At 40.7% G+C, this 27,984-nt stretch overlaps 1 protein-coding gene across 1 annotated transcript in view; it reads right to left on the reverse strand.

Moving 5' to 3' along the window:
* The window catches only part of CUBN (cubilin), a 147,179-nt gene that overhangs the window by 67,371 nt on the left and 51,824 nt on the right, over positions 1–27,984 (reverse strand). The window contains exons 28-31 of the mRNA XM_009275697.1: positions 23,537–23,696; positions 13,395–13,576; positions 6,126–6,300; positions 4,289–4,470 (exon numbers count right to left, since the gene is read on the reverse strand). Of these exons, the coding sequence (XP_009273972.1) occupies positions 4,289–4,470; positions 6,126–6,300; positions 13,395–13,576; positions 23,537–23,696 (699 nt within the window). The remainder of the gene's footprint in view (positions 1–4,288; positions 4,471–6,125; positions 6,301–13,394; positions 13,577–23,536; positions 23,697–27,984) is intronic.

Genomic DNA, 27,984 nt, shown 5'->3' on the forward strand with positions numbered 1-27,984 from the left:
CTAACAAAATAACCCTTAGGAATTAAGGTACTGTCTTTCCCTAGACAGTAGTGAGAGGATTTTGTCTGAATGCTAGAACTGAGAATAAGCATTGCATTGACAGAGCATAGAGAGAGGGCCTGACTACAATTCACGTAAACTGCTAGTTTTGATGGACCTGTGCCACTCTGCACAGCTGAGGATACGACCATTAACACATGGACTGTTGTGAGACTCTAGTAGTTGAGCTTTCTCACTCAGGAAGATATTAAGGATGAGTAACATAAGAGACTAAGTAGGCATTTCATTCCAAGAGCTTTCTGGAATAAAGAAGTCTTTCTGTGGTAATACTGGGAGAAGAGCATGAAGTCAGAGGAATGTTTTCTAAATCAAGTGTTTGCTGTTTCTGGGCAGCTTGCTTGAAGAATAGCACTGTCTCCTCTTTCAGAAACCCAGAAATTATTCCTAGCCTTTTCACTTGCTAAAAATCTGATTCAAGCAACAGTTCAGCATAAGAATTAGTGAGATACAGCAGCATCTCTCTTAAGAGTTATGGCAGCTACAAGTTAAGCAGGAACAGTAACACATGGATATTTTATGGGTGCATCATTTTTGCTCACCTGCTATTTATTAGCTTAAACTATTTTATAGGGAGGATTTCAGTCTTGAATCTAGATCAGAAACCACAATATTCACATACTAGTTCAGGAAAGAGTTGTGTCTCTCTGCAGCTTCTTAAAGTTATTTTGAAAACATCTGTAAAATGCATTTCTGTGGCTGCATGAGTAAAGGAAAATGATGCATCTGCTTACTTAAAAGCCAAGTTTTCATTTGGACTGTGCATAGCAGCAATTTGCTCTTCTCTTCCCTTTCCACAAGGAACATAACTGAGTGACTCATTGCCTTCTCGTTCAAATGTGTCCTGCATTTTGCAAAAGCACATGACAAAAAGATAAATTTTGTCTTTGAGCCATAAAAACTCCACATATTTCTAACTGTCCTCTCTTGGAAGATCCTCTCTGCCAGCACCTGGAATAAGTGAAGTCATACCTCCTCTCTAACTCCCAGAGGCTTACATTTCTACATTCCTGTGTACTACTTGTTATACTGCAATAGGAAAGAAAAATAACATTTACTTAATCAAAGCCACTGAAAAGAACAAACTATTTCTCCCTCCCATTTTCAGTGCCTTGTGCTACAAGCACTGCCTTCTGAGCCACGTCCTCCTCGAGTCTCCAAATACTTGAAACTCTTGCTGACCTGGACTCCTGGTATAGCATCAGATACAATACTGGTTAAACACATGGGCAAAAAATACAGGAATTAGTGCATTCACTATTTCTTTCCCTCTATTTTCCTTTAAAGAAACAAATTTCTGTGTTATAAGACACCCTTTCCAGACAGAAATGGGCTGGTACACAAAGAGAAATTAAAAATTTATTCCTTATGTATGGTGACAGTGACAGCAAAAAGTCTTCTCAAAGATCTTATGCTTTCTACAGAATATAACCAAGTTATACTTGAGATCAGAGAAAGTAAAGGCTATACATCCTCACTTAGCAGATGAAGAGATGTTCATCTGTTCTGAGAACAGATAAGGTACAGAACTGAAGCACAGAAAGTGAGGAATCAACTAAATTTAGGCATCTAAGTGAATGAAGAATGTGCTTTTTGGTGGCCTGGACTGCTGTCTGCGCACTCCATCCATTGACTCTAGAGGGAGCTCAGAGCAGTTACACAGTGGGTTACTGTTACAGGCTTAGAATTCATTTGGCTGAACCTAGATCTGTGCTCAGATTCACATGTGAAATCATTGAGCAGAACCGAAAAATGCACGGGGCTTTTTGGAGTTGCAGCATAGCCAAGAAGCAGCAGACATGAGTATTTTCTCTCCCTCCATTTTGCTCACATGACAAATGTGCAATGGAAAACATTACAGGAAAAAAATACATTTTATTGTGTTCCCCATAGAAAGGAATTTACGGTAGAAATATTTAAAAAAAAAAAATCTCAATTCATAGCACAGGGAAAAATGACTAGGTCTAGAAGGGGAAGGATGAAGGAAAAGGCCATTGATACACTCAAGGGTGGAGGGGAGCCCCAAGAGAACTCACAGAGCAAATAAAATCCATAAAGATAAGTAAAAATTTAAGAAATAGAAAAGGGTGGAACCACTGTGTTACTCATACACAGTAGTTGTTCCTATACTAGAGAGAGAAAAACAACCCACCAGCTTCCTTAGCTGCCCTTATTTTCCATTTACGCAGCTTTTGGAATGGAATTCCTAAACCATTCACAGTCATACATCTACTTGTATATTTCCAGGTACTCTCTATCCTCTCACTCTGTCCTCCTATTACCATGTGAGGCATATAGCAAGCCTTGGAATGAGATGAACACAAATCACATCCAGGTGTTGGTAACAAATGATTTTCTGCTTATTGGCATACCAGGTAGAGAAAGAAACCCCATCCACTCCTTTCTTGCCCTGCTTGTCCCCCTGCATTAGTACTGAAGAGCTCTTCTCTACCTCATACACCAGAGTCTCAGAGCCCTTCATTATCTCTTGGCTTCAAATCAGCATTCTCCCTCATCCCTTTTCAAACCACCCTCCCCTTGGTGAGCAATGATTGATGCCTGCATTAAATTTAAATCTCCCTCCCTGCTCACATTTGCTGCTTCAGTTGTGTTTGCACAGCTGGGGCTGACAGGCAACTTCCTTCTCCATCACCCCCTAAAAAAACAAAAAGTAGAAGCAAACAACAGATACTCATATGGTAATAGAGGAAAAGGGGTGTCACTGCACTGCAACAGTCTGCAAACTCCGCTCATGCAAAGAGCTCTGCCACAGCCATCCTGTCAGCTGAAGGACTGATGCCTCTCAGTGATTAAAAACCCAGTGCCTGTACCCAGCCTATAAAGATAATGGGAGTTGTGCCTGTAACTGCAAGGAGCTCATGGAGCTGAGTACTCTACAAAGTGTTTATATATGTACATACATCCATTGGCATCAGATTTAAAAGAGAAACTTGTATATCAGGACTTTTCAGAATGTAGCCCATAATTTGTGAATTTTTTTTGGCATTTTTACCAGTACTGCTGTTTCAGATGGCCCATGTTTCTGTCAGGCAATCTGAGTTTCTACTCCTGTGTGATATCACAGAAGACTTGGAAATTTTTCCAATAGATTTTCCCTTTCAATGATCCCCCTGATGTAGTTAAACAATTTAAATAAAAAGACATAACCGTATTTCCCTATGCTTCAGAAGCAGAAAAAAAATGAATAGTCATTGTACAAAGAGACTTCGTGGCCAAATGAAATCTTCAGTTCTGCTCAGCAAAATGGGGACACATTTCCTTTTTTCTGGTGCAGTACAAAAAAGCTTTACGAGGCAATGCTGTTAAAACTGATGCTGTTTTCAAAAGAGTCACAGTTCCTGCCAAATTGAGTTCTCTGTGAATGACAGTTTATCAAGGAGAGGAAAGCTGGATTTTGGGCTACAGCCACTGTGCTTTATCCGACTGGTACTGATCACACATGCCTTTGTACTGAGTGAAGTGCAATCTGACATCAAAGGTCAGGATTTCATGTCCCTGCTCCCAAAAGGCCAAGTGGAGATGTGGGGAGTTCTTCGTTGTCATGCACTGATTGAGCAGCAGCTTGAATTTCTGTGACACCAACAAAAGCTCACAAACCAACAGCAATGTGAAGCTTTTAAGAGAACAGTGGCTATAATGAAGCAATTAAACAGACAGCTGAGGAGCACCTGAATACACAGTGCATACATAAAGAAAACCAGACAGCCACAATTCCCTCTGGATGTAGACCTCCCTCTCTCCTGAGTTTGTAACAGAGTGTGGGCAATCTATTTATATGTGGGCAGTCCACCCTATGGCTTGGAGCAAGCTGTGGTAAACTGCACTATAAATGGGAAAGGGTGTCATAATAACAGCCATCTATGTATGAGGTTATTCCTGCAGTACTAACTACAACTCACACCACCAAAAGGAAAAGCATGATGCCAGGACGCAGCATGCACTGCTTTCAAGAAAAGGTCCTTCCAGATAAAAGTGGGAACCTGGAAGAATGCAGAAATGCATTTGTGAAGCCTTCTTCATTGGTGAAGCAAAGGGAACTAGATCATAACTATTTAGCTGTAAATTCAAGACTTAGCTCATCAGTGAATAAATATGACTATGCAACTACCAGTCTGAAACCAACTGTGGCCTAGGTTACACAGTAAGCTTCCTCGTTTGCAAGCATTTCACCAGACTCATTAAGGAAACTTTTGAAATTTCTGTTACTTACAGCAACATCGTTGTAGTTACATGAACGGTGATTTTCAATGTCAAAATCCGTGAAGTTCAATAGGACTCTGTGGCTGTAGTCAACTTGGATGACCCAAAAACAATCTGTGTTGTTATTATAAGGTTGAGGATAGTTTGGAGAATGGATTTCCCCACTGGTAGCTTGGAACACACCACCACAGCCTGAAAAAGACATAATCAGTTTTAACCACAAGCTCTGCTATGCTTAGTGAGATTCCACCTCTATTTTTAAACTAAGGGAAGAACACCTCCATGTTTATATTTTCTACATTAAACTTTTGTAAAATGAGGGCTCCAACTGTTGAAGTGTCCTGTCCGCAACAAAAATCAATGGAAATGACTATCAGGAAAGTATAACATTATCATTATTGGTGAATATGCAACAACAATGCTTGTGAGTAACATTTCTTTCTAGCCCCAGGCTGATAGTAGATGTCGTAAAGGCTGAAGCATTAGTGCTGGTATTCCTCTATCCTAGATATTGTAAAAGCAATCAAAAATACCATTCATATGAATGCCACAGACCTACCACACTGAGAAAGCAATGACTAGGCCTAGCTGAGCATAGAGGTGAGAAAACCATTTCTGAAAATATCAAGACAGCTAGGAGCTCCACTTTCCCCATGAGCAGTAAAACAATTGCAAGCCTGAAGTTTCTACTTCTCTACCCATGCAGTTGAGGGCTTCCTGAGGACTCCACTTCACCCTCAGGTATTTCTGACCAGAACAGCTCCAGTGCTCATGAATATCTAAATAGCCTGGAATGATGGATCCAGTGTGGGAAGTGCCAGGGCTTTCAATAGGACTAACACAAACAAATGGACTTTTATATGTTGTAAAGGGGTGGAGGAGGGTGAGAGAAAGACATTGAGACTGTTGTAGATGGAGGCAGCCTGCTGGAAGGATAAAAAATATACTGTTCTTGCGTTCTGGTAAGCGGGTGTTTTAGAAGCTAGAGAGGGGTTGGAGTACAACAGGCAAGAGGCTGTAAAGGGATGAGAAAGCTTCAGGGGGCCTAAGTAGAAAAAATAAGCCGCCAGATCTCAGAAGGGGATTAATTCAAAGGACTCTTGTAGACTTCTTTTATTAAAGAAAATTCCTGTGCCTTTCTCATAAAACTTGTGAGAATGGAGAAGTATAAACCTCGACAAACTAATGAATCAGTGTGCTTAATCAAGCAAAACTGCAAGAATTAAAATCTGCCTGTCCTCACTTTTCATTGCAATTATTTTCCGATAATTGGCCTTTTCATAAGAACTCCCATGTAGAGACATGTGGTTGGGTCTTTTAAGCATGTCTCTTCTTTTACTGATTACCAGTAAGGCTTTGAACAAATAATCACATGGGGGATGGATGAACCTTATAGAGTTCAAGTATTCACTAATCACTCCAAATATTTTTGGAGTCCGATGAGTTCTCCAAGTTAAGCCACATTCTCAGATATTTTTCAGTTTACAGTTTAAAACCAAAAGCATCATTCAGCTAATAAAGAACTCTGTGTGGGTGAGTGGGTGGGGAGAACTGCTAGCGTGAAAAAGTTCTTTTCTGATTACAGGGATGTCTTGATTAATTATGTAGAGAAGAAACCCCAACAAGGTAGACTGTTACAAAATACATAAATAGGCCTAGATTTCAGCTAGTTAGACAATTTTTAACTCCGTGTTTTTCAGCATCTCTTAGTGTTTTGAAATCCAGTAACACCCAAATTCTCCTTCAGTTTTCAGTCCTATGCTGTTTGACTACTTTAAATGCTTGCATGGCTGATCTGCAATTCTCAGACTTCCTGAATTTCTACTGGTATTAATCAGTATACTTACCACCCGGATTTTCTTGCCAGGAGGCATTAAAACCTTTCCCTGTCACTGCTACATCTGTCTTGAAATGGACAATGGCTGAATTGCCAGTAGTAGAGACTCGCAGTGGGTTCTGTGCTGATCTTGAAACACACAGCTGGGCTAGTCTAGGAGAGAGGAAATCAGGGCCACCATAGACCTAGAAATGGAAGAAACACTGTCAAAGTTTTTCAAAGAGACCGTCTGCCACACAGAATACATGAGAACTGTTTAGCTAGGAGAAAAAGAAATCTGCAAGTATTGAAAGTGATTCCACATTTTGAAATGTAAAGTAGCTAATAAAGTTCTTTTCTCTGCAGGTTTACTTGGTATCTGAACCACCTGGCACAAGTGTGAAATTCTAGATGATATCAAAACAGCTTTGCATTAAATAAGAATTTTCTGCTTTGAGGACTTTGCCACATTCTTCTTTCCCCATCCCTCCAGGGTTAGCACCTTGTTTCTGTGGGGATATAAACACAGATTTTTTTGTGTGCTTGTGCAAACAAACTATCTCTTTGCAGGAACTTGTGCTGATATTTTGTACCCTTTATGTTTAAAGGCACGGTTAAGACTGATTATTAAATTGGGGCTAGATTTCATCACTCTTTCAGATAAAACAAAAACATTGCAATTTTATTGATTTCAATGGCAGAATCAACATCCAAACTATGGGATTTTGGTCAAGTAAACTACATTTTAATAATAGTCTTCGGAAACAAGGATATATATCATACATATTTCCCACAGAAGACAGGTTTTGATTTTTAAGAGTAATTATTTCCTACTCAGAAGAGTGTGCCTCAGGCAGTTATAAACCAGAAAACCACCACTCTCTTAAACATCATTAGCAGTATTGTGTACTTTATAATGCATTTTTAAACCAATTCAAGTGAATTAGATGGCAGTGCTGAAGCCTTGTTAATCCTGTTTTTGTTTTCCAAAAGGGATGTGGTATTTTAGTTTGAGCCCATTTATAACTGGTGAAACTGGCTCACCTTCTTTAGTCTTTCCTCTCAAAGCTGAAGAAAACACACATGCTCAGTGCAATTTTCAAAACCAGACACGTGATTTTGGTGCCTCCTGTCTTCAATGTTGGAATTTTCTTGGCTTCTTAGAATCATGGAATCATAGAATAATTTGGGTTAGAAGGGACCTTTAAAGGTCATCTAGTCCAGCCCCCCTGCAATGAGCAGGGACATCTTCAACTCGATCAGGTTGCTCAGAGCCCCGTCCAACCTGACCTGGAATGTTTCCAGGGATGGGGCATCCCCCACCTCTCTGGGCAACCTGTGCCAGTGTTTCATCACCCTCATTGTAAAAAAATTCTTCTTTATATCTAGTCTAAATCTACCCTCTTTTAGTCTAAAACCATTACCCCTTGTCCTGTCGCAACAGGCCCTGCTAAAAAGTTTGCTACTGATAGGCTGCAATAAGGTCTCCCCGAAGCCTTCTCCTCTCCAAGCTGAATAACCCCAACTCTCTCAGCCTTTCTTCACAGGAGAGGTGTTCCATCCCCCTGATCATTTTTGTGGCCCTCCTCTAGACCCGCTCCAACAGAGCCATGTCTTTCCTGTGCTGAGGTCTTCTTGCATGCTAATGAAATGCCACCTGATATTAAGGGTCTCCTGCCTTCCGTTGGTACGTCCCTGGCAGGACAGCAGCTGCAAAAGTCAGCTTGACAGTGACCTCAAATGTGAAAACTATTAAAGAGATATACCAAATAAAGAGTGTGCTATTGTCTTTCAGCAACTGAACTAGCAATAGATAGATTCTCATTGTATCAGCATATATTATGTATAAATCCTAAAGCTAAACTAGAGAATGGCAAGTTCTAACAACAAAACCAGGGAATAGGAAGATAAGGCAACAAATCCCATCAGGATTTTCCCACCAGTAGCATCTCAAGTCTCCTCCAATATTTTATTAGTCTGGTAAACATAAAAAAGGTCAAAAAAAACAATCCATGAATCTCTTTCAGAAAGTGGCAGTACTATAAGAACCAACCTCGTATATGGCCCTTTTGCCTCTGATCCCTTCTAGATGAGGGGAAACTCAGTATTTTAATAAGCTCTGCCAGATACTTTTTAACTTCAGAAGAAGTTTGGGTTATGTCCAAGCTAAATATCTGAGGAAGTCTTACAAATAGCTGAGCTAGTCCCACCACCTCCAGGGCTAAGTGTAGTGCGTTGCTACATAATTTGATTTGATCGTGTGCTCACTAATTGCTCACGGTGCCTGACACTGCTCTGCAGTTAGAGGTATAAGGGAAAGAACTTTCTTTTTTTAACTGGAAAAAATATTCAGTGACTCCAGGGTAACGTGAGACCTCAGAAGCTGAAGCTTGCATCCCCAGAAGAAACAAGGAATTAATTTTTTTATAAACATCATAGTATGTTAGATGTTCAGAAGACTGTCTTTTGTTTTAGTGGCTGATTACACAGGCTTAATAGCTTAAACATTTCAGTTTTGACTGAGACAGCACTTTTTTGCATTCTGCAGGGAGGCTGCATGACTCGAATGGATAATGGCTCCTCTGTTCAATCGATCATCTCAAGGCATTCAAGAGAAGTCAGAATGGGTGAAATCACAGCTCAGATTAAGAATCTGTAATGAAGCAGTCGCAGTCTGGGGAAGGAGCATGTTTGTCCGCTGGAAGCTCAGTGTCTTCAGCAAAATCTTACTGCTTGGCTGCTTGTGAGGCCCAATGACAGCTGCATTTGTCAGAAGTCTCTTCAAAATGTGAATTTTAAAATGTGTTTGTGGTATACTCCGTGAGTCAGAGCCACAGCATGAGATCTAGCAGGAACACATGCTCTTAATCATCTAAACCAGCCTAGAGAAGCTATGTGGCAGAGGAAACAGCAGGAGTTTCTAATATGCATCTAATAAGCATCATGGACCAGCCTCTCACATCATCCCTGGTGCTCCCTGGGGCCATCTGCATACCACGGGCAAGGGGACCAAACCCAGCTCTGACATAAACCCTGCTGATTTCTGTAGTATTACCTCAGAAATGAACTTGGCCAAAGCCGAACACTTATAGTTGGCCTGTTGGAAGAGAATTAAGGATGGGGAAGAAATATTGATGGAAATCCGAGGTTTGTGGGTCTCCTTTACATTGTTAACTGTCCGGCAATGGCCTTCTGCACAGTTTCAAAATAAAAAGCACAGTCAAAGGCATGCTCTTTACAGTTAGGAGTGTATTTTCTTTTCTCCTTTATGCCAGTTCAATTAATCAGATGCTTTCACAAGGGCTGGAACAAAAACAAGTTAGAGTGTTTCCATGACAAAAAACAATAAAATGTTACTTTTGGCTACATAGAGGAAAACCAATAGTTACCACATGAAAAAAGAAGAGGGAAAAGAGAATGGATGGAAAGAATGAATTCCAGGGTGTGGTTCACAAAGAGTCACAGGATGTCTGAGCTGCAAACAGATAAAAATAAAAATAAAAACATTTAGTCTGACCAGAGCACCTGATCCAGAGATAAAATGATGTTGGATGGCATAGCGGGGATGCAGGACACTGCCGTAAAGCCCATGGTTTTAATCTGTTCTTATCATTTGCTTCTGCCCCGTTAGCTCCATTTATTGTTAACAGTCAGCATTCCAGAGTTATGAGCAACAGAAAGCTGTTTTTATGTGGTTGGTCACCCTCATGACACAGATTTTCTGGGAATAAAACTGATCCCTCTTCAGATATAACTGCCAGCAAAGAGAGAGCCCGGCTTTGACAGAGAATTAAGAATTATGGTAATACTTGATGTTTCTTTATATTTAAATGAGAAGACCAGAGCACCTAATAAAGACTTGGAAGTGCAATATATTGACAGGGTTCCTTCCTTTTCAGCTCAGAGCTTCCTACATCTTGCTGTGGCAGAATATACTTCTAGTTTACAAAAATCTGGTCCGTGTTAAAGAAAAGATGTCATAATTTAACAAAGCAGGCAAGGTCATTTTTCTCTATGTATGTATTTTCAATAGAAGCCATTTAAAAAATATTTTTAACTCTTTCATTGTGTCCAAAATTATGGCTTCTATTTCCATGAAACATTTCTAGAAAACATCTTTAAGAACAACTTAAAATTTGCTTCTGGATGTTTGTAAAAGGAATGGAATTTGATGGGGAAGAGAGAAAGACAGTGCAACAGGGTCATAAAAGAAACAAGGAGAAGGAGGATTAAAGGAGAATGTGTCAAACACTTGAGCATGCAGAAGCCATGTAACTATTATTGCACAGTCTTTGTGAAACATATGGCAGGACTGGGATATTGACATGGAAGGGACAGCTTGTTTAGGAGGCATTGTCAAAGGAAAGGGAAGGGAGACAGTTGCTGCATTTTACAACAAATATGCTTCAGAAAAATGTGCAAGAGAGAAATATTCAAGAAACTATGGTATAAAAATGAAGTTAGCAGCAAAGGTTCTGCGATGGGAAAGATCTCTTAGAATTTTCCTACAATTCTCTGCCAGGTTGAAGGGGTGAGGGTGTTTCTAAGCAAAAGCTAAATGCATCCAGGTGAGCAAGTTTTGTGATTACTGGGGAATTTTTATTACAAGGTAATATATTTTGGAAAAGCAACAGAAAAGAACACAATTTATTGCAACATTCTGAAGACAGCTTCTTATTTCAGAGAGTAGAGAGAGTTAACGGGACAGGGAGGGACAGTAGGGTGCAGAGCTACTTTAGTACCGATTTTGACTTCCTATTAAAACTGGAAAGTTATTTGGCTTGAAAGAAAACAGGAAGCGGTAGAACTCACTATTCAGAGATAAGGAAAAAGTGAAATCAGGAGAATAACTATGAGAAAAAACAGACTTCAAAACCCAAAGAATTGGTAGACAGGATACTCTTGGGAAGATAATGTGAGAGTGAAAGAAGTTTGGAACCTTAGTGATCACTGAAACACACTGTGTCAAAGGCACACCAGGAACCTCTTTTTTTCTAACACTTTTCAAACTTTTCTGTGTGTGGTTTTCAGCCTGGACATATGTAGACAACTACAGGAAAGAAGATTACAAGATAGAGCAGCTCCTGAAAATGGTTAACCACGTTCTTTTTTTTCCCCACTAAATCTGAGTCATCATTTGTTCTGTGCAGACTATATCGATCATGCTGTGAATGTGTAATTTTATAACAAAAGCAAGAAAATATGTATGTGGCAAGGTACCTAAAGCTCCACCAAATGCCTGCAGTTTGGCAGGGGAAGCTGTTCACAGCCAGGCAGAACCTTTGATCTTGCACTAAGACATGAACCAATTTTCCCCCAGTAAGTTGATTTATGTTAGGTTATGTGTCAGCAGATTAGAGACAGGTGTTGGGAACTGGATGAGCCAAGGTCAGGAGACAAGTAACTCAGAGGCATGCCAATTCTGAGGGCAGGAAGGCGGGGAAGTTCAAACAGCAAGGTAGGCATCTGTGCTGATGAATGAGTAAGGTTGGAAAGAATTAAAGCATAGCACCTAAGTTTGAAATGGTAAAGAAAGAAAACCCAAAACCTAAGGTGAATACCTTGCTCAGGGACACAGAGCAGCAAAGCGTAGGTTCCTCTTAAACAACTTTAAGCAATTCATGTCTGGCAGCCCTTTCATTGGTTTTAGGCCAGCCCCCCCACTAGTAAAAAACTTGTCAAGCAAATGGCTGCCAGCCATCTCTACTCTTACTGGACTGCGATAGCTCCTGGGTGACCACCTGCAGATGTAGGCATTGTCCTTGCACTATTCAAGAAATGGTCAACCACAGCAGACTTAGATTTTGTGGCTGTTTAATGGATTCCTCTCGGCAACAGAGGCATAACTGAAGCTTACAGGCAGATTAGCTTCAGTCTAGTCATTTTAGGCACAAACAACAATGAAGACGCAATACAACAGACTTCATCAATACCCAAACCAGCCAACACAGGTCACGTACTCACAGGCACTGGTGCCAGCAATGTGACATACAGTCATACTTGCCAATGTTACTGATGGAGAATTCATGGAACAACTTCCTTACACCAAGATCCTACAGAAGTCCCAAAGTCAATAGGATACTCAAAACACAGTGTCCATTTGGTCAAGACTTCCACTTCATTGCTAAGCTAGGGAAGCATGTTTCAGAGCCAGAAAGCTGGAGTTAAGTTATACATCTCTTCTACTCATACAAATGCTTAGCAATCATCTATCTGGCAACTGTATATTTAGGACCTGCTTTGGGATGTGGGTTAAGTCTTCCAGGAGTATTGCTGATGAGTGTGTACTAAGGACCATAGGCTGGAGAAATCAAAGCTACAAAGATTAGGATAGGCAGCAGTGAGTATGTGTAGGTGCTGGACAGCAAGCTGTCTGGCTGCATGCCAGTCACACATCACATTACCCACAAGAAAAGGAGAAGAAAGGCCCCAGTAGAGTTGTACAAGATCTCTTAATCAATCTTTTGGGTTCATTACAAAACATTCAAATGTCACCCATGTATTAACATTGAAGGACCCAACAACTGTACCTCCATTAGTGATCTCAAATGTCTTTAGCGAGAGCTATCTAGAAAGTCTATACTTCTAAAGAATTTCTTCCTGAAATTATTTCCTATCCCTTCTTCCTGCACTGGAAGTGTATTCAAATCTGTTAGCTGGGATTGGTCAGCTGACTGCTTCCCAACATGAGCACAAAGAAGTCATATATAATAGGATCATCCTGTCTTATGGGTCTCTTAAAGGTCAGTAAACCCTTAGACAGGTCCCTTTTCTCCTTGTTCCACCACCCTAAGCTGACTAGGACACTGCCTCTTCTTTTATTCTTTTTTCTGAGTACAAAGATTCTTCACAGTTTTCAGCGCCCAGGGTTATAAACCTCTCCACTTCCTTGGAAGGTCCTACACAAGGTCTCACCTTAGTCATCCCCCCAGTGATCCATTATCTTCCTTTACATCAGGAAATTTTATCTCTGTGGTACAGCACCCTACACTTAGTTCTTTGTAAAAGGTGGATTTTTTAAGACTGAGTTTTTCAAAGCAGTTTTGTCTCTTGTTAGGAAGTGTACAGTGCCTAGCATCATTATTGATTAAGGTATATAAACACCAAAGGTATAAAAGCAAAAAATAAGAAGAGCATTGTGGCTTCTGTGACAACATCTGTGGAATGTAACTGTAACAACAGCAGAAATGGGAAATTGCAGTAGAATTGTTTGTTCTGCTTCTACAGTTCTTGGGATTATCCGCTCCAGACAGAAAAGCATGTAACGTGTATTTTTGAGGAGTAAATCTAACACTCTTACCTCCAAAACATCGTAGTCGCAGTTTGGGTGATATTCAATGTCGAATTCCTGAATGGTGAGTTGAATGCTGCTACCGGGTGCTGTGTGAATGTACCAGATGCATTCCCTATTGCTTGGGTATCTGTTGGGGTAGCCAGGGCTGTGAAATGAACCAGAAGGGCCAGAGAGTTCTCCTCCACAACCTGACAACACAGCAAAGCAGCCCATCAGTGAGGGGCTCTGGAAAAACTCACCGACAGTTCTGCAATGAGCACAAGCATTAGCACTCATTTCATGCATAAATGTGTAGACTGGGCTTGACGGTCTGCTCTATCACAGGGAACCGAGGTCTAGCAGGGAAGAGAAACTCAGGAACGGCAGGCTGGACCTGCTGGCACTGCCTGTGCAGTAAGCACTTCACCTTCTGTTTTGGCATGTTTCTCACCATACCTCAGCATCTGCTTTGACAGCTGAAGAAACTGAGACACAGAGCAAAAAAAGTGGCATTTTTTGTATTGGCCTTTAACTTTGATCAGTTCTAGAAAGCTGAATCAGATCCATCCTCAGCTGTTACTGACCTCAACATACAAAAAATAAGTTATCAATGGGAGGGCTTCCTATTATTGTAAAAATGCCATTTCCCACTGCTTTAGAAATCATAAAGTTAAAGACAATGCAATTTCCCTCAGCCCACTGAGCATGATTACAAGCTGCCAAGTCACAGTGGATAAACTGGCTTTCTGACATTTGGTGGGTTTAATGTTCTTTTTTATTGAATTGTAACTGTGCAATTGTAAGACATGCCATGTTTGAAAAGTTATGTATTTTCTTTTCAGATAAGAAATTATTGTCCTAACCTCACTCCCCAGCCCCTTGGGTGATTAAGTTCTTGCATATTATGAGCTAGATTTAAAAAAAAAAAGATGCAAAACACTGGATCAAAGGCAGGCCCTGATTTGACAGCACAAAGCAGCTGGACACCTGAGACTGCAGTTTTATCATTGTTTTATGGTGAAGTGGCAACGGCCACACTCGCCTCCTTTTGTTGAGTTTTTGGGAAGACGCTCTCCCTGACCCAGTCCCTGGGTGCAGGTGTCAGCAGGGTGGGAAGGCATAAAAGCCCTTCCCAGTGTCAGGGCCAATTTAGATCAGCTATATTCATGGTGAAACCTCACCTTTAAAGAAGCCAGTAGGGTGGCTGTGTATCTGTCACATGCAGAAAGCAAGGTAATTGTGTGTTTGATCTGATTTTACATGTGTGTTGCTCTGCCTTGCAGCAGCATTTTTTTTCCTCTCTACATTACAAGCCCCCAAGTGCTTCATTTAGGCACTAGCTAATCTTTTGCTTACACAGCTTTTATGGGGTCACTCGAGCATTGTAAGTAAAGCCCACACTCCATCAATCTCTTTGGCTTCATCTCCAGAGGGAAGGTTCTGTCACATAGCAAAAAAGCCCCAAAATACTTAATAAAACCATCTAACAAACCATGAGCTCTATATTCCCAGAGGCAAATACTGAGGTATGTCAGAAGTGATAAATAGCATCTGTATAAGGACTTTTAGTTATAGGAGATATTTTATAACATAAAACAAGTAATATACCCCTCTGACCTGCTCAACTAATCCACACAGATCTGTAAAACTCCCCTAATCTCTACTAAATCTATGCATAATTTGCAATTTGAACAAGGTATCTTTGGCCATTGCTCTGCTTAACACTCTTTTTTTCTTCAGGAAGCTATAAATCAAGATCTTCAATTAAATGCAAATACTTTCCTCAACACCTTCTGTGACAAACTTGTGGTTATTGAAGGGTGGCTGCTGAGCCCCAGAAACATTTGCCATCATCTCTACCATGGGGTCTTTCAGCTCCTCACTGAAAACTTGAGTTTGGCTTTGCCACAGTTGTGTCTAGGGCTTCTAGGAATGCAAAATACAAATCTATGAGAGGAAAGAGCAGCAGGTCTGAAAGGGAGCAAAGCAATAAGAAGCTATTTTAAAATAAAAAAGAGCCATCTAAATGTGGATGTGAGGAAGATGTCTCCAGCTATGCCAGCAATGTAACACAGATCTCCGTCAGTCCATCACCCAGTACTCACTGGAAAACCACCTTTGAAACACAAGAATTCCCACAATTGAACAATAGTTAGCTATAACCCTGGAAAGCCTTTACATAGCTGAGGTTGACGTCACACGTGAATTGGCTTAGTTCTCCCTTTTTCCCCACCTTGCTGCACATGATGCCCCATAACCCTGAGGTGGTTTGGTCTGTAGCCACACAGCTACATTGTCAAGCTACCGGATGTCTCAATCAAAGAGTGAAAGAAACTTTTAAGTGTATTTGAAACCAATCCTGCCTTCAGTCCCTCTGGAGAGAGAAACACAACAGAAAAGGGTAGTGCACTTACTTCCTCGAGGTGGGTAAATGTTAAGCCCCTGAAACTGTGATATCCATGAACGTTTCAGCAGAGAGACAGAGAGGAAGAAAGCTTCAGTGTAACCCACCACCCCATTTTTTTTCCCAGTGCCATCAGAAGATGGCCTAATTTTCCTCAAAATAAACCAGGTCATCAGGTTTTTACAACTGGAGGAAAAAAAGGTGTCGGCGGGGGGGAGCCTTACAGCTGAACTTGCAGGGTGAGTTACTCTCTTCCTTTTCCCTCAGCAGCAGTAATGACACGGCCGCTGAGGACGGACTTCAGCAGGGAAAAGCAGCCTCGCCAGCTTGGGAAACAAAAAGATTTCTCAACAAACAGACTTGATGGCTTGGCTCCTGAGGGGGTGGGAACGGGGAGGCAGGGGAGTTTCAGCAGGCAAGAACAAAGCCAATTGCTATTTATCTCAGCCTGAAGAAAGCTGGGAACATTTTAAAACTAAACAGGCAGTTATGACTCAGCTTCTCCTACCAAGAGTTTCCTAATAGCCACAAAGACATGTTTTTTAAACCCGAAATGGCTCAGCTGAGTGGAAAGCTTGTGTGCTGCGCTTTGAGGCACAGACCTTTCTTTCTATGCAACCCTTGCAGGTAGCATTCAGATTACTCACGCTCCCTCTCCAGAGTGGTTTATATTTTCTCTGAGCTCAACCGATATTCTCTGGATGAGGTATGTGAAGCACATGAATAAGAACGTCAAACTGTTGTTAATGTGCCATTTCTTTTCTTCCAACTACAAATGTTTCCAGAAAAGGCTTTTTGTTAAAAGAGAAGTGATTCTTTTTAAGTGCTCCAGTAAAATGGAGGTAAAGTTTAGATCTCTCTGATTCATTTCTTATAATGAATGTGCTGAGCTAATGTTGCCAATCATTTCTTGTTTGCAAACAGATTGGAAATTGCTTGAGTTTATGCCTAAGTATTCACTGACTAATAGCTGAAAAAAGGACTCATTGATCTTTGCAAATATGTGAACTTCACACCTGAACTATTTTGACTGACCTGCATATGGAAGCAGAAACCTCCGTATCACAGCAGAAACAGGCTCTGAACTCTCTGGCCAACTGGCAGAAAGTCTATATATTATGTTTCTGCTCTTATATGGATGAGGTAAGAATCAGTTCTGTTGTGCTTTTTTGAAAATAGAGATGCTAGATGATTTTAACAAAATATTTACAGAAATACTTAAGAGATCAAAACAAATGTTCCTGCCTTCAAACTCATTTGCTATATCTATAGAACACTAAAATGAGAAAAACACAAATAATGAACAACTTTTTGAAATGCTTACAAACGTTGTATGTGAAAGATTTGCCCAGCCTTAGAACAAAAAAAAGGAATTTTCCAGGAATGCTGTTTCATAATGAGAAGCAAACTTTGATTCACAAACTTTGCAGCTTATATTTCAGTTCCTGGAACATTATGGGTCCTTACTATTCACAAACTTTTTGTCCTGAATATTTTAAAAAGGTGAATTTAGAATTTGATCCATGGTTTGTTCAGTGTCTTCCCGATTTTCATTAGCCACGCAATTCTTGTAGCATTATCCCTTTCTTTGATTGGATCACAGATACAAGCCATCAAGGAAAACTAAACTGCAAGTATTTTTCATATTATTTGTGTGTTACCTATGAAGACAGATTCCCTGCCTTAAGATGCTTATAGTAGGCTTTGAAATCTGCCTTGGCAGATACTTAAAATAATCAGAAAAGGTATCAAACAAATTACATTCATATGAATGGTGTTCAGGCTGAAGATGTAAGTGTATACGCAGATGCATATTTATTTACATACATATATGAATATATGTGAATAGGTGTGTGGATTTTGCATTTAAAAGGAAAACTTCAGGAGAGATGGCAGTCCTGTTTTTTTGAAGCATGCATTTGTATGTACCGTATCCTTTTCCTATTTTTTGAGAAAGCTAAGAAATACATTTTGATTTAACCTGGGATGTAATTTCCATACAAAAGTAGCCTGCTTACTTTATTAAGATATTGAAATAGGAAAAGTCTAAATGATGATGTAATCATCTCAGCTAATTAAACTTCTTCCATCTCTGGCATCACTATTAAATGAACACAAACCTTCTCCCAGTGTTTACATTTCTCTGCAAACATCAGATTAGAGTTTGCTTCTATTCAAATAAATGAAATTTGTGCTGTTTATGGCAACAAAGTAAAAAAGATTTGGTCTTTAGGGGTAAATAAAAATGAGGAAGCAGAACCTATAAATGCCGCATGACTTCAGCTCTCACTGAAATAATAGTAAATAATCTGAAACCATTTTGTTCCTAGTGAAACAGCTTTAAAAGTTTTTCTCAGCACAGAAATACACAGTCTTGCTGTATGTGGACAGCTATACAGACAGCTGCACTGTGGAAAAGTTTCTTACAGCTGAACTGCATATGGCATATGCTCATTTCGTGCAGACATCCTTGCAGTCATTTTGGAAACTTCAGCCCTGCAGTTAAACTGAGAAAAAAAAGGGAGGGGAGATACTCTTTTAGTAGGGTAAAGGTCCTGGAATTCCCTTGAAAAATGCTTAAAACAACTACCTAACCTGGTGTTAGTTGCTAGGAAATCAGACAACAAATAGAAAGCTCAGGAAACATATATTTGGTGTCTTTGCTTTCCTCTGGCTAAAATCTAAGTAGTCACTGAAGATTGTGCAAGGGATGAATTATAGATGTCTTTCCATATTACTGCCTGTCTGGTTAGCAGATGGTGTTCATTAACCAAAGAAGAATCCCTATTCTCATAAATAATTATAGCTGAATAGAGGAGTAGTAATCTGTGGAAACCTCTATTATTTGCAAGGTTTTCAGATTTATTTATGGGTATGTTTTAGCCACATGCTAGAAAAATCTGTTCCATAAAGTTTAAAGTGAACTGGCACTGTTCCTGTGAAATCAGAGTTAGGGAAATGAAAGGATTCAGAGTTGTTCCATTTGTTGTGCTCGTGGTGAAATATTTCAGTAAACATTCACTGACTCTAGCTGCAAGGAGCATGTAGTATGAACATTTGCCTGTACTACACTAATACTTGCATGAAGTATAACTTGGATTTGATTCTGAAATCTTTTGCTCTCTTGAGTAGGTTTAGTTCACACTGGGAGAAGGTTTAGTTCATCCAATCGAGCAAGTTGGGTAATTTTTGTGATGAAGTTTTATGCAAGAGAGTAAAAATTCAAGTGAGAAACTTTTTTTTTTCTGTCTGATTTGTTAATCACTTCTGTAGCTTTGACTATTATTGTTTTATCAGTCTTCTGAATTCTGGTATTTTCTTAAACATGTTCCAATCTGAAATCAGTAAGATGGATAATAAATAAAGATAGACTACTGGGACCCAGAGACCGAAAGGCAAATTTAGGCATTTAAACAGGAGATGAATCCTCCAAGATACTGAATGGCCACACTTCCCGTATCAGCTGCCAGTGTTCAGTGTTAAAAAATGCCATTTTCTAGCTCTCGGACATTGATTGAACTGTTCAGCAACAAGCATTTTAAGAACATTTTGGCCCTTATTCTTATATATTAGTTTGGGGGGTGGGGGGAGGTCCAGCTTGCTGAAGAAACAGAAATGAGCTCATCCTTAGTTCTCATAGAGAACATATCTATGTTTTTAATAGCCAGACTGCAATACAAAAAGCCAGCTCTGAACATGGTAGCACCCACAACTCAAAACAACTGCTCAGGACTTCAAAAGATCAGAGCCTGTGCATCCTTCGACTTAATGTGACAGAAAGACACTGAAAAGGAACATTTTTGAAAACTGAACAAATGGCAATTTGTCAAAGGCTGCACAAGAAATCAATAACAGAGTTATGATCCAGGTTTAGGAAATCTGGGCCTCAGCTCCTTCATTGACCTGCAATGCAATATTCTCTCCAACAATCCTAACGGATGCCTAGCAAATGTCTGCAGTGAATGGCTTCTGCTTCCTAATCTAATCTCTGTTTCTGTTATGCTTCCCTGGAGAACTAACAAACTATTTCACATTTTACCTGACACATATACTGAAAACTCCAGTCTTTAGTTATTGTATGCCTGTTAATAGTTTTCATCTTCTGAAAATACAGACTCAGAGTAATGAAAACTTCTGATGAATCAAGTGGCTTTCTCCACACCCTGTCCATCAATCATTTCTTAGGGAAATACAACAGAAAGAAGGTGATGGTGAAGGAAAAGAGCAATACAATACTTTGGGGCTACATAATTCTTTTCTCAATAGCAAGCTTTACTTCTTTTTTAAAGGGGGAATTAATGTGTCACAGAAAACAGAATACCAGGTGCAAATTTTGACTATGCTGAGAAGAGCCAGCAGAATTTATAAGCTCTACTGACAATCAAGCAGCCTAATGAGTAAGCTTCCAATGAAATGCAGATATATATATAAAGCAGTCAGCTCCTACATGCACATTGCTTAATAAGGTAAGTGACGGGTCTAGGAAATATGTGTCTTCTCAGATAGTGACAGTTGTCACTGGTGTAATTTTGCACTGAGAGACCTTTGACCTTTTGGCCTTTTTTTTTTTTTTTTTTTTTAAGGAAAGCAATTCAATTGGCATGCCATCTTTGCAACATCCAGACTGTTACCAAGAGTTTGGTCTTTCTCAAAGGGCCAAAATATGCCCCAAAATATATCTGCCTGTACTACGCTTAATAAACAGCAGAAGCGGAATGGGCACTTTTTTAATTCAAGCTTTCCTCTGGTGAATAAGCCTCTTGAGGCCTTGGCTGCAGAAATTCAATTGGCATGCCATCTTTGCAACATCCAGACTGTTACCAAGAGTTTGGTCTTTCTCAAAGGGCCAAAATATGCCCCAAAATATATCTGCCTGTACTACGCTTCCTAATAAACAGCAGAAGCGGAATGGGCACTTTGCAAATTCAAGCTTTCCTCTGGTGAATAAGCCTCTTGAGGCCTTGGCTGCAGAAGAAAACATTAGTGATTTAGCCAAATCAATTCTAAATCCAGCCTCGTCAACGAAAGCCCCTTATATGAACAGTGTTATTTCAGAACAAAAAACACTTTTAAATTGAATTCTTTGCACTACAGCTTTCCATCCAAGTTAAAATTACATAGGATGCTTTTAAGCATAAATAACAGCATTCTCCTAAGATCAGCTACTAATTCTGCCTTTAGGAAAGCCTAAAGACTGGGTTTCCTTCAGCAACCCAGATTAGCAACTCAGCAACTGAAAAGCAGCGACTCAGCAACTGGAAAGATCAGATGCAAATGTTTCAAATCAAAACACTTCAAATTTGTGTTGTGTGTGGCAGCAGGAGCTCTTCACACTAGTTATCAACGAGGTAAGCCTTTGGCTTTTTGTGATCACCTCATAACCGCAAGCAAAGCTGCTGGAAAGAGTGTCTGAAATGACCTGTATCAGGCACATGGTGGCAAATATAAGTGCTGCTCTCTTTTATCACCAAAGCATGTGAATGTCCTTGATACATATCTCATAGATGCTTCACAATTGCTGGTTAAGGAGCAAATGGACAGCCTGAGAAATAGTTCACAGCAGCTTGAACTCTAGAGCACACATTTGTCACTTGAGCAGAAGTAAAAGCTCTTCTCTCAGCAATATATATAGCCTTGTTATTTTCTTGTCAGGTGAGATGTTACCAGATCCAGGTTTAGATTCTCTTAGGGATTTGCCCTCATGGAAGAGGGGACCTGAATGCTTCACTCTGAAATACCCAACACAAAGCTGCATCTCCTGATGAGTTACCCTAGACTAAGGGACTTTCTCCACTGAGCTTTTTTTGTGCAATTGAAAGATTTTCAGAAGGGAGAGGCAAATATAGCACCCCGACCACAGGAACATGTCTAATTTTATCCAGTCCAGGGCAACGGTATATGCCCAGACAACGTAGCCACCAAGGGTAAGAGGAATACCCATATTTGTGCATGACACCAATCGAGAAAAAAAGGAAGTGCCTGCAATGAACAAAAAGAAGATGACTGTGGTGAGCTCTGGAGGAACTTGCACTCATATTACAGGCTGTCAGGAGTTGCAGCTGTGACGTTCGGAGCCAGCAATGACATTCCCTAGGAGCCAGCCCTATCTGAACCCACAGATCCTGCTCTGCCACTCAGACACAGTCCCATATTAGCAGTCTGGGCCCTGTGCAGCATTAGGCTGCAGTTTAGCGTCCAGGAACTAACAGAGGGGCAGGGCTGGCTGACACAGAAGTGAATGTGTCAGTGCAAAAAAGGAGTGCGGGGGGGTGGGAGAGGGCTGGAGAGAACGGGAAATGCTTGCAGGGGGACGTGTAGGGAAAGCGCAAGAGTGCTTACCATGCAGGCAGATTCTGGAAAGCTTTGAGAGCTTTAGAAAAGAAAGTTAACCCAGCACCATGGCTACTATATGGAGCTGATGTCATCTGGCGTGCAAAAAAGAGTGCGGGGGGGTGGGAGAGGGCTGGAGAGAACGGGAAATGCTTGCAGGGGGACGTGTAGGGAAAGCGCAAGAGTGCTTACCATGCAGGCAGATTCTGGAAAGCTTTGAGAGCTTTAGAAAAGAAAGTTAACCCAGCACCATGGCTACTATATGGAGCTGATGTCATCTGGCTGTGCATAAAAGCCTCCACTTTTTCTTCTTTTGTGCAGTCCCAGAATGACATCACCTCGAAGCACAAGAACATACCTTTGTGCTGCAGCACTTCCCCTGCTGGCTCCTGCCACACATCTCACTCCTCCCGCATATGTCCCTCCTTTGCCCAGAAATGCTCCTTGACCTCTGCTGAATGCACAACACCACTGTCTAGTCGACGAGAGCCCTTTGGGAGCCCACAAACGCCAGCAGTCTGTGGTAGCACAGAGGAGCTCCTATTCAAACAATGTATAGCATGCCGTACACCTCAGCAACCCGCAGTGGGGCCTCTGCAGCCGATTTCAGCTGCTTTACAATGCTGTCAAAGCTGAATGGTGTGAACTGATTAGACAGACAGGGCAACTGTGGCGATTTAATTATTTTCAAGGTTGGATCCTCTTTGAGGGGATGTACAATGGCACACAATTTAATCTTGTTACAGTCCAATATTGCTGTTAAATAAGCAGTGAAAAAGTTGCATTTGTATCCTCACTTACGAAGAAACTGCAAACAGTTTGCAGTTGTACAGTCAGTAACCGATTTGTTTATAATTGGCATGTATGCTTGCCTATTTAATGAGGCCTGTGACAGCCTTCGTGACATGCAAGAACAACAGAAAAAACACCCAAAGCACATCCTCGCCCATGTTATTTCATGCAGAGAGGGGGGTGGGGGGCAGCTGGAAGTGAACATGCTACCCAAGAAAACAAGCACCATTAAATAAAACTAGAGAGAAGCCTGCACAGAAAACACAAGCCTATAGGAATGGAGCAAACTGAGGGCTGTTTCCCATTAGAAAGCCCAAGTCACCCACAGTTCCCCTGTAATAGCATATATATCCTGTTCAGTACAGAAATTCTGCAGGTGCCCCTCATCCCTGTGCCTATTCCTGCAAATGAAAGCATATTTCACTAACAGCTCTCAGTGTCTGATCAGATGATCTTCAAAGGTGTGTATGTGTAGAAACATCCACTGGGAAAGTATTTGAGGAATTATGAGGAAATGCAATGTTTTTAGAGCTGTAATGGGTTATTTCTACTTAGCTGACATAGGGTGGCATAAGCTGGGACTCCGTTACACATACAGGGAAGAAGGAAACATACCTTCCCAGAGGAAACCTGGTTAACTTACCATTTACATGCCACAACATCTGGAACCCACTTCTAGCGTTCAGTCCGTCAGAATAAAACACTACATGAAGGCTGGTCCCTGTAGTGCTCCCTGCCATTGGAAGAGACTGTCCACAGAAAGTGCCTATCAGGTTGGATTGTACATCAGGCCCATCATAGAGCTGAAATAAAACAAAAAATATCCCAGTAAGTAAAAAGCAGCTCCCCAGTTCTTAATGTTTTGTACAGGATGTCAAAGAAAAAGCAGTGAGACTTCTTGCACTGGCCACCTTTGCACAGCAATATGAGCTCTGGGGAGCGTGGAAAGATTTAGATGAAATGATGAGCAAATATAACTGCAATATGTCTTCAAACCTGGCTGCACACTGTGTACAGTAGGACGGATTTGCTGTTTCTGTTTTGGTGTGTATTGGGGGTTGCTGGGGAAGAAGATAAAGGGCCAATGAAAATGAACTGAAATAAAAAGAAAAAGGGGATGTCATGGATCTGATTTGACTGTGCTCAGTGCCTCCAAATCCCCCAGTGACAACTCTGTTTAATCCCCTCCAAATCCCCCAGTGACAACTCTGTTTACATCTTCATTTCTTTAAGACTGCACTCAGGTGATTTCAGGACTGACTGAACTTGTGACGGAGAAAACCAAGCAGGCAGCATCACCAGGGCCTCCCAGAGTAGTGAGGACAAACTGAAAACCAAAAGCAAAGTAAATCCTCAAAAACCACATGGCAAACTTCACATGTGTTTGTGTATTGTTTCATGATCTTATGCTAGTGTCCTGCTTTGGAGGAGAAGTGGACTGAGTCATGCTTTCTGAACTTTTGTACTTAGAAACACTTTATGTTTGATCTCCTAGTCATATTCTACATGATGGCATTTTGACAGTCAGTGTGTTGGCAGATGTGGCCAGCCTGAAAATCTTTCTGTTCCCCAAACACAGATGAGAAATCTTCCATCCCACTCTTAAAACATCACCACTGAAAAAAAAAAACCAAGCAAAAGCCCAAACCCAAACAAATAAAATGCTAAGGAAATATTCCTGTATTTAAATCTTGAAATCTGAACTTAGTCATACACTCACACTGAAATGAAAAAACTTAATACATGTTTTGATGGGGTGATAGTGGATGCTTAGAGCTTTTAAGCCTTTTTACATTAACTGTCTCCAAACAGGTTTAAAGGGTCTTTCAAATCCGAGTTTTGTGACATTTTTCAAATCCAGTAAATCACACTGAATATGCATCTGTGTTCCTCACTAAATATCCCAATGCTCAGTCTCAATTTTCAGGGGTGAGGTGTATAATTTTTGCAAAACTGGTAAAAATGAGACATTTCAGCTAAATTACCTTTGACTTATGATACCAGATTGCCAGTTGTTGTCAAGTTAGGAATTGCTTTATTATTTCTCCTTTTGTTACTATGATTCTTAAAGTTTAGAAAAACAGCAACCCTTGTGCTTTCTTATCACTTTGCCACAGTTCATCTGATCTTCTATCTCACAGAGCACATCTTCCTAACACAACCCAGCCAATTACTGGCACAGAAACCATGTCTGAACATTCTCATTGTGAATTTTTGGCATGCTTCCTTTCAGAATTTCAGCAAAAACTTTTCTCTGTTCTGAAGCCATCACCGTAAAGTTCTCTCCATGCAAAGAATCAAATCTATGATCTCTAGAAAAACAGCCAAGGTTTATTTATCTTCGCTCTCCATTCAAATCTCTTTTCCAAATACCTCTGTTTCCACTAAGAATTCTCCTACACTCAACGCCCATAGTATGGAAGTATGATATTACAGTAAACACTGATTAACCATGCTAGCTACTAATTTTTGCACACGTCTTCTAGCAGACTCACATATGGAATGAGTAATTAAACCCTCAGCTTTTCTGTTCAAGACGTTGGTCTTGCAGAAACTTCAGAAATCTTGTTGTTGATTTAAGACATAGTTGGGGCCAAGAAATCTACTCAAATGGTTTCAAATCCTCAAGCAGACAGTCTAGTTTTAATGTCTTTTTTTTAATAAAAAATAAATTGGAGGTAGATAAGCCAGAAGTTAGGCACAAATTGCAGGAATAATTCTATGGTAATATTCCAAGGTTTTCAATCCTCTAATGCAATGAAAGGCTCAGACCATGAGAAGTGTATTGGAACTTGAGAACTATCACTCCATTTGGTATGGTTTCTCTAGGTGAAATCAGAAAAGCTTGAGAGTTTCTAATTGCAGACCCATTGCTGGTAGTTCTTGCAAAGCCTTGATCAGATGTGTTTGATAATAGATATGAAATTGTCATAAAGATTAGATGTTAAGAAGTTGAACATCCACCTGTATTCTTTCCAAATGTAAAGCTTGAAGGACCTCCTGACAGACAGATGAGCTGTCCCATGCCCAGCATTACAGTTATGACCTTCCTCCAAGCCAGGCTGAGAGCTTTACACATTCTTTTATGGCTTAAGTTCAGCAAAATGAAATAAAGTCAGATCCAATTAGATTTTTTTAATAGTACTACTTCCTTCGACAGCTTTGTGGTATATACTACTCATATTTCTGTGGCTTCAAGCCATGGAAATCTTACACCAGAAAAATATGAATGGGGAAGAATGAATCAATGTGGAGATCATGAATCTGTGCTCTGAATAGAAGCAAAAACTGTGTTAAGATACATATTCAATAATCAGCCATTAGCTTCAGTGATTACAAATGAAAAACCATTCTAAAGAACTAGGGACTAAATCATACCCAGAAACTTTCAAATCCAAACAAAAAAAACAACCTTCGTGAGTCTCCTGCAACTTTGATTCATCAAGGGAGTGTTATTTTTATCTAAGACAGCGAATGTCACATTTCTATGTAATTTCCCCTGAAAACAGTCCGTCAGTTTTTTGAGACACAAAGAATGGTTACTATGGCAATCCCTTCATGCCGTGCTGCCCCGTGGGTCTGGGTTCAGAGCAGAGTTTTGCAGGAAATTTGAGTGCTTGGCCAGCTGTAACTCATTGAGAGAGGCAGAGCACGACTGCTAGAATTACAGTGGGTTTTTCAAGCTGTCTTTCACGTCTAAATGAAGGGAACAGCTGTGTGTTTTCACAGGGCATTTTGAACTTCTCAAAACACATTTTGCTCTCACACAAATATGGGCAAGTGAAATTGAAGCTGAATGCAGATCTCAAGAGCCACAATTTCTCTTCTGATCTCTTGAGACAGTGTTTCTTGTTTAAGGGCCTGCTTTGTCAGCTGTGCTATCCTAAACTGCTGCAAATCGAGGGGAAGGTTCTTCCCCAGGCTATATGAGGCAAGGTACTCCCTTGGTCTGTGCAAGACAACTGAATTTTGGGGCAGTTTATTAGTCGGTCTGGTACCATGCTTACTCTAGGAACTGGGGATTGGGCTCCCTCCCAGCTACTCATTGGGAAGAAAGTGCTTGCTCCCATTCTGTGTAGATATTTGTTTCGTAATTTATTTGTTCAGACCTTTTAGCCTCCATCAGAAAATCCAAGGGCTTCGTAATGATTTTGGCAGACAATTCAACAGGCAAAACATGCAAACATCTGCAACACACGTTCAGATCCTTAGCCCCCCCTCTTTAACTGAAGCAATTGCCCAGCAGAACCCGTAGTGTTCCACTTCATCAGCCTGCACCCCGGCACCGGGCCCAGGCGGGGATGCAGTATGTTCAGATGAACTATTAGGCATGGGCTCAATAACCGTTAAGAGAAACTCCTTATCAGGCTGCCCAGGAGCAAGCATATAGGCTGACACAAAAGTAAAAAGGGGAGGTACTAGCTCTCTAAGGGATGAATCAAGCTGTAGGACTGCCCTGCAGCAAAGTGGCAGCTGAAAACCATCTGTTGTAGATTGGAGTGGGGCTGGGACAGCAGGACTAGCCTAGGCTGCAGGAAGGGTTTGGCTTGGATGGCTCTCCCACAGGAGACACCATGGTCACCAGTATTACATTTTGGCTTTTCTGCCTCTTCAGCCTGGAAATATGTTGCTGACACCAGTAATAATGCTCTGGAGGCCTCAGATGTTCACGTCTCTTTGGAGGAGCAAAGCAAAGCAGCATGACCTGTGTCACAGAGAAGCTCATTGCCAGAACTGGAGCAAGGGCTCAAGGACGGAGCTGACCAGAAAATGGAGTTTCTGCTGCATGGAAAGAAATAATGATCTCAAACAAATGGGAGGAAAGAAAATTTGAACGTGTTCCATTTGGCCATACTTGAAGCAGGGACATTTTTCTAGCCCAGCGCCTTGTCAAGCTTATTCCTTCTTGCAAAGTGAGACTGACAGGAGCCTTCCAGACAGGTAGTGGGACTCCATCTGTTCAGTTTTCTTGACAGGAAACTGATTTTTTTTTAGGGCAAAATTTCAGTTTTCTCTTGGAGAACTTTATGTCTGTGAAAAGGCACTTTTTTTAATCAGGAAAATCATTATAAAGGAAAACCCCCAGCCTAA

This window comes from Aptenodytes forsteri, unplaced genomic scaffold, assembly GCF_000699145.1.
Source record: "Aptenodytes forsteri isolate BGI_AS27 unplaced genomic scaffold, ASM69914v1 Scaffold172, whole genome shotgun sequence".
Lineage (NCBI taxonomy): Eukaryota > Metazoa > Chordata > Aves > Sphenisciformes > Spheniscidae > Aptenodytes > Aptenodytes forsteri.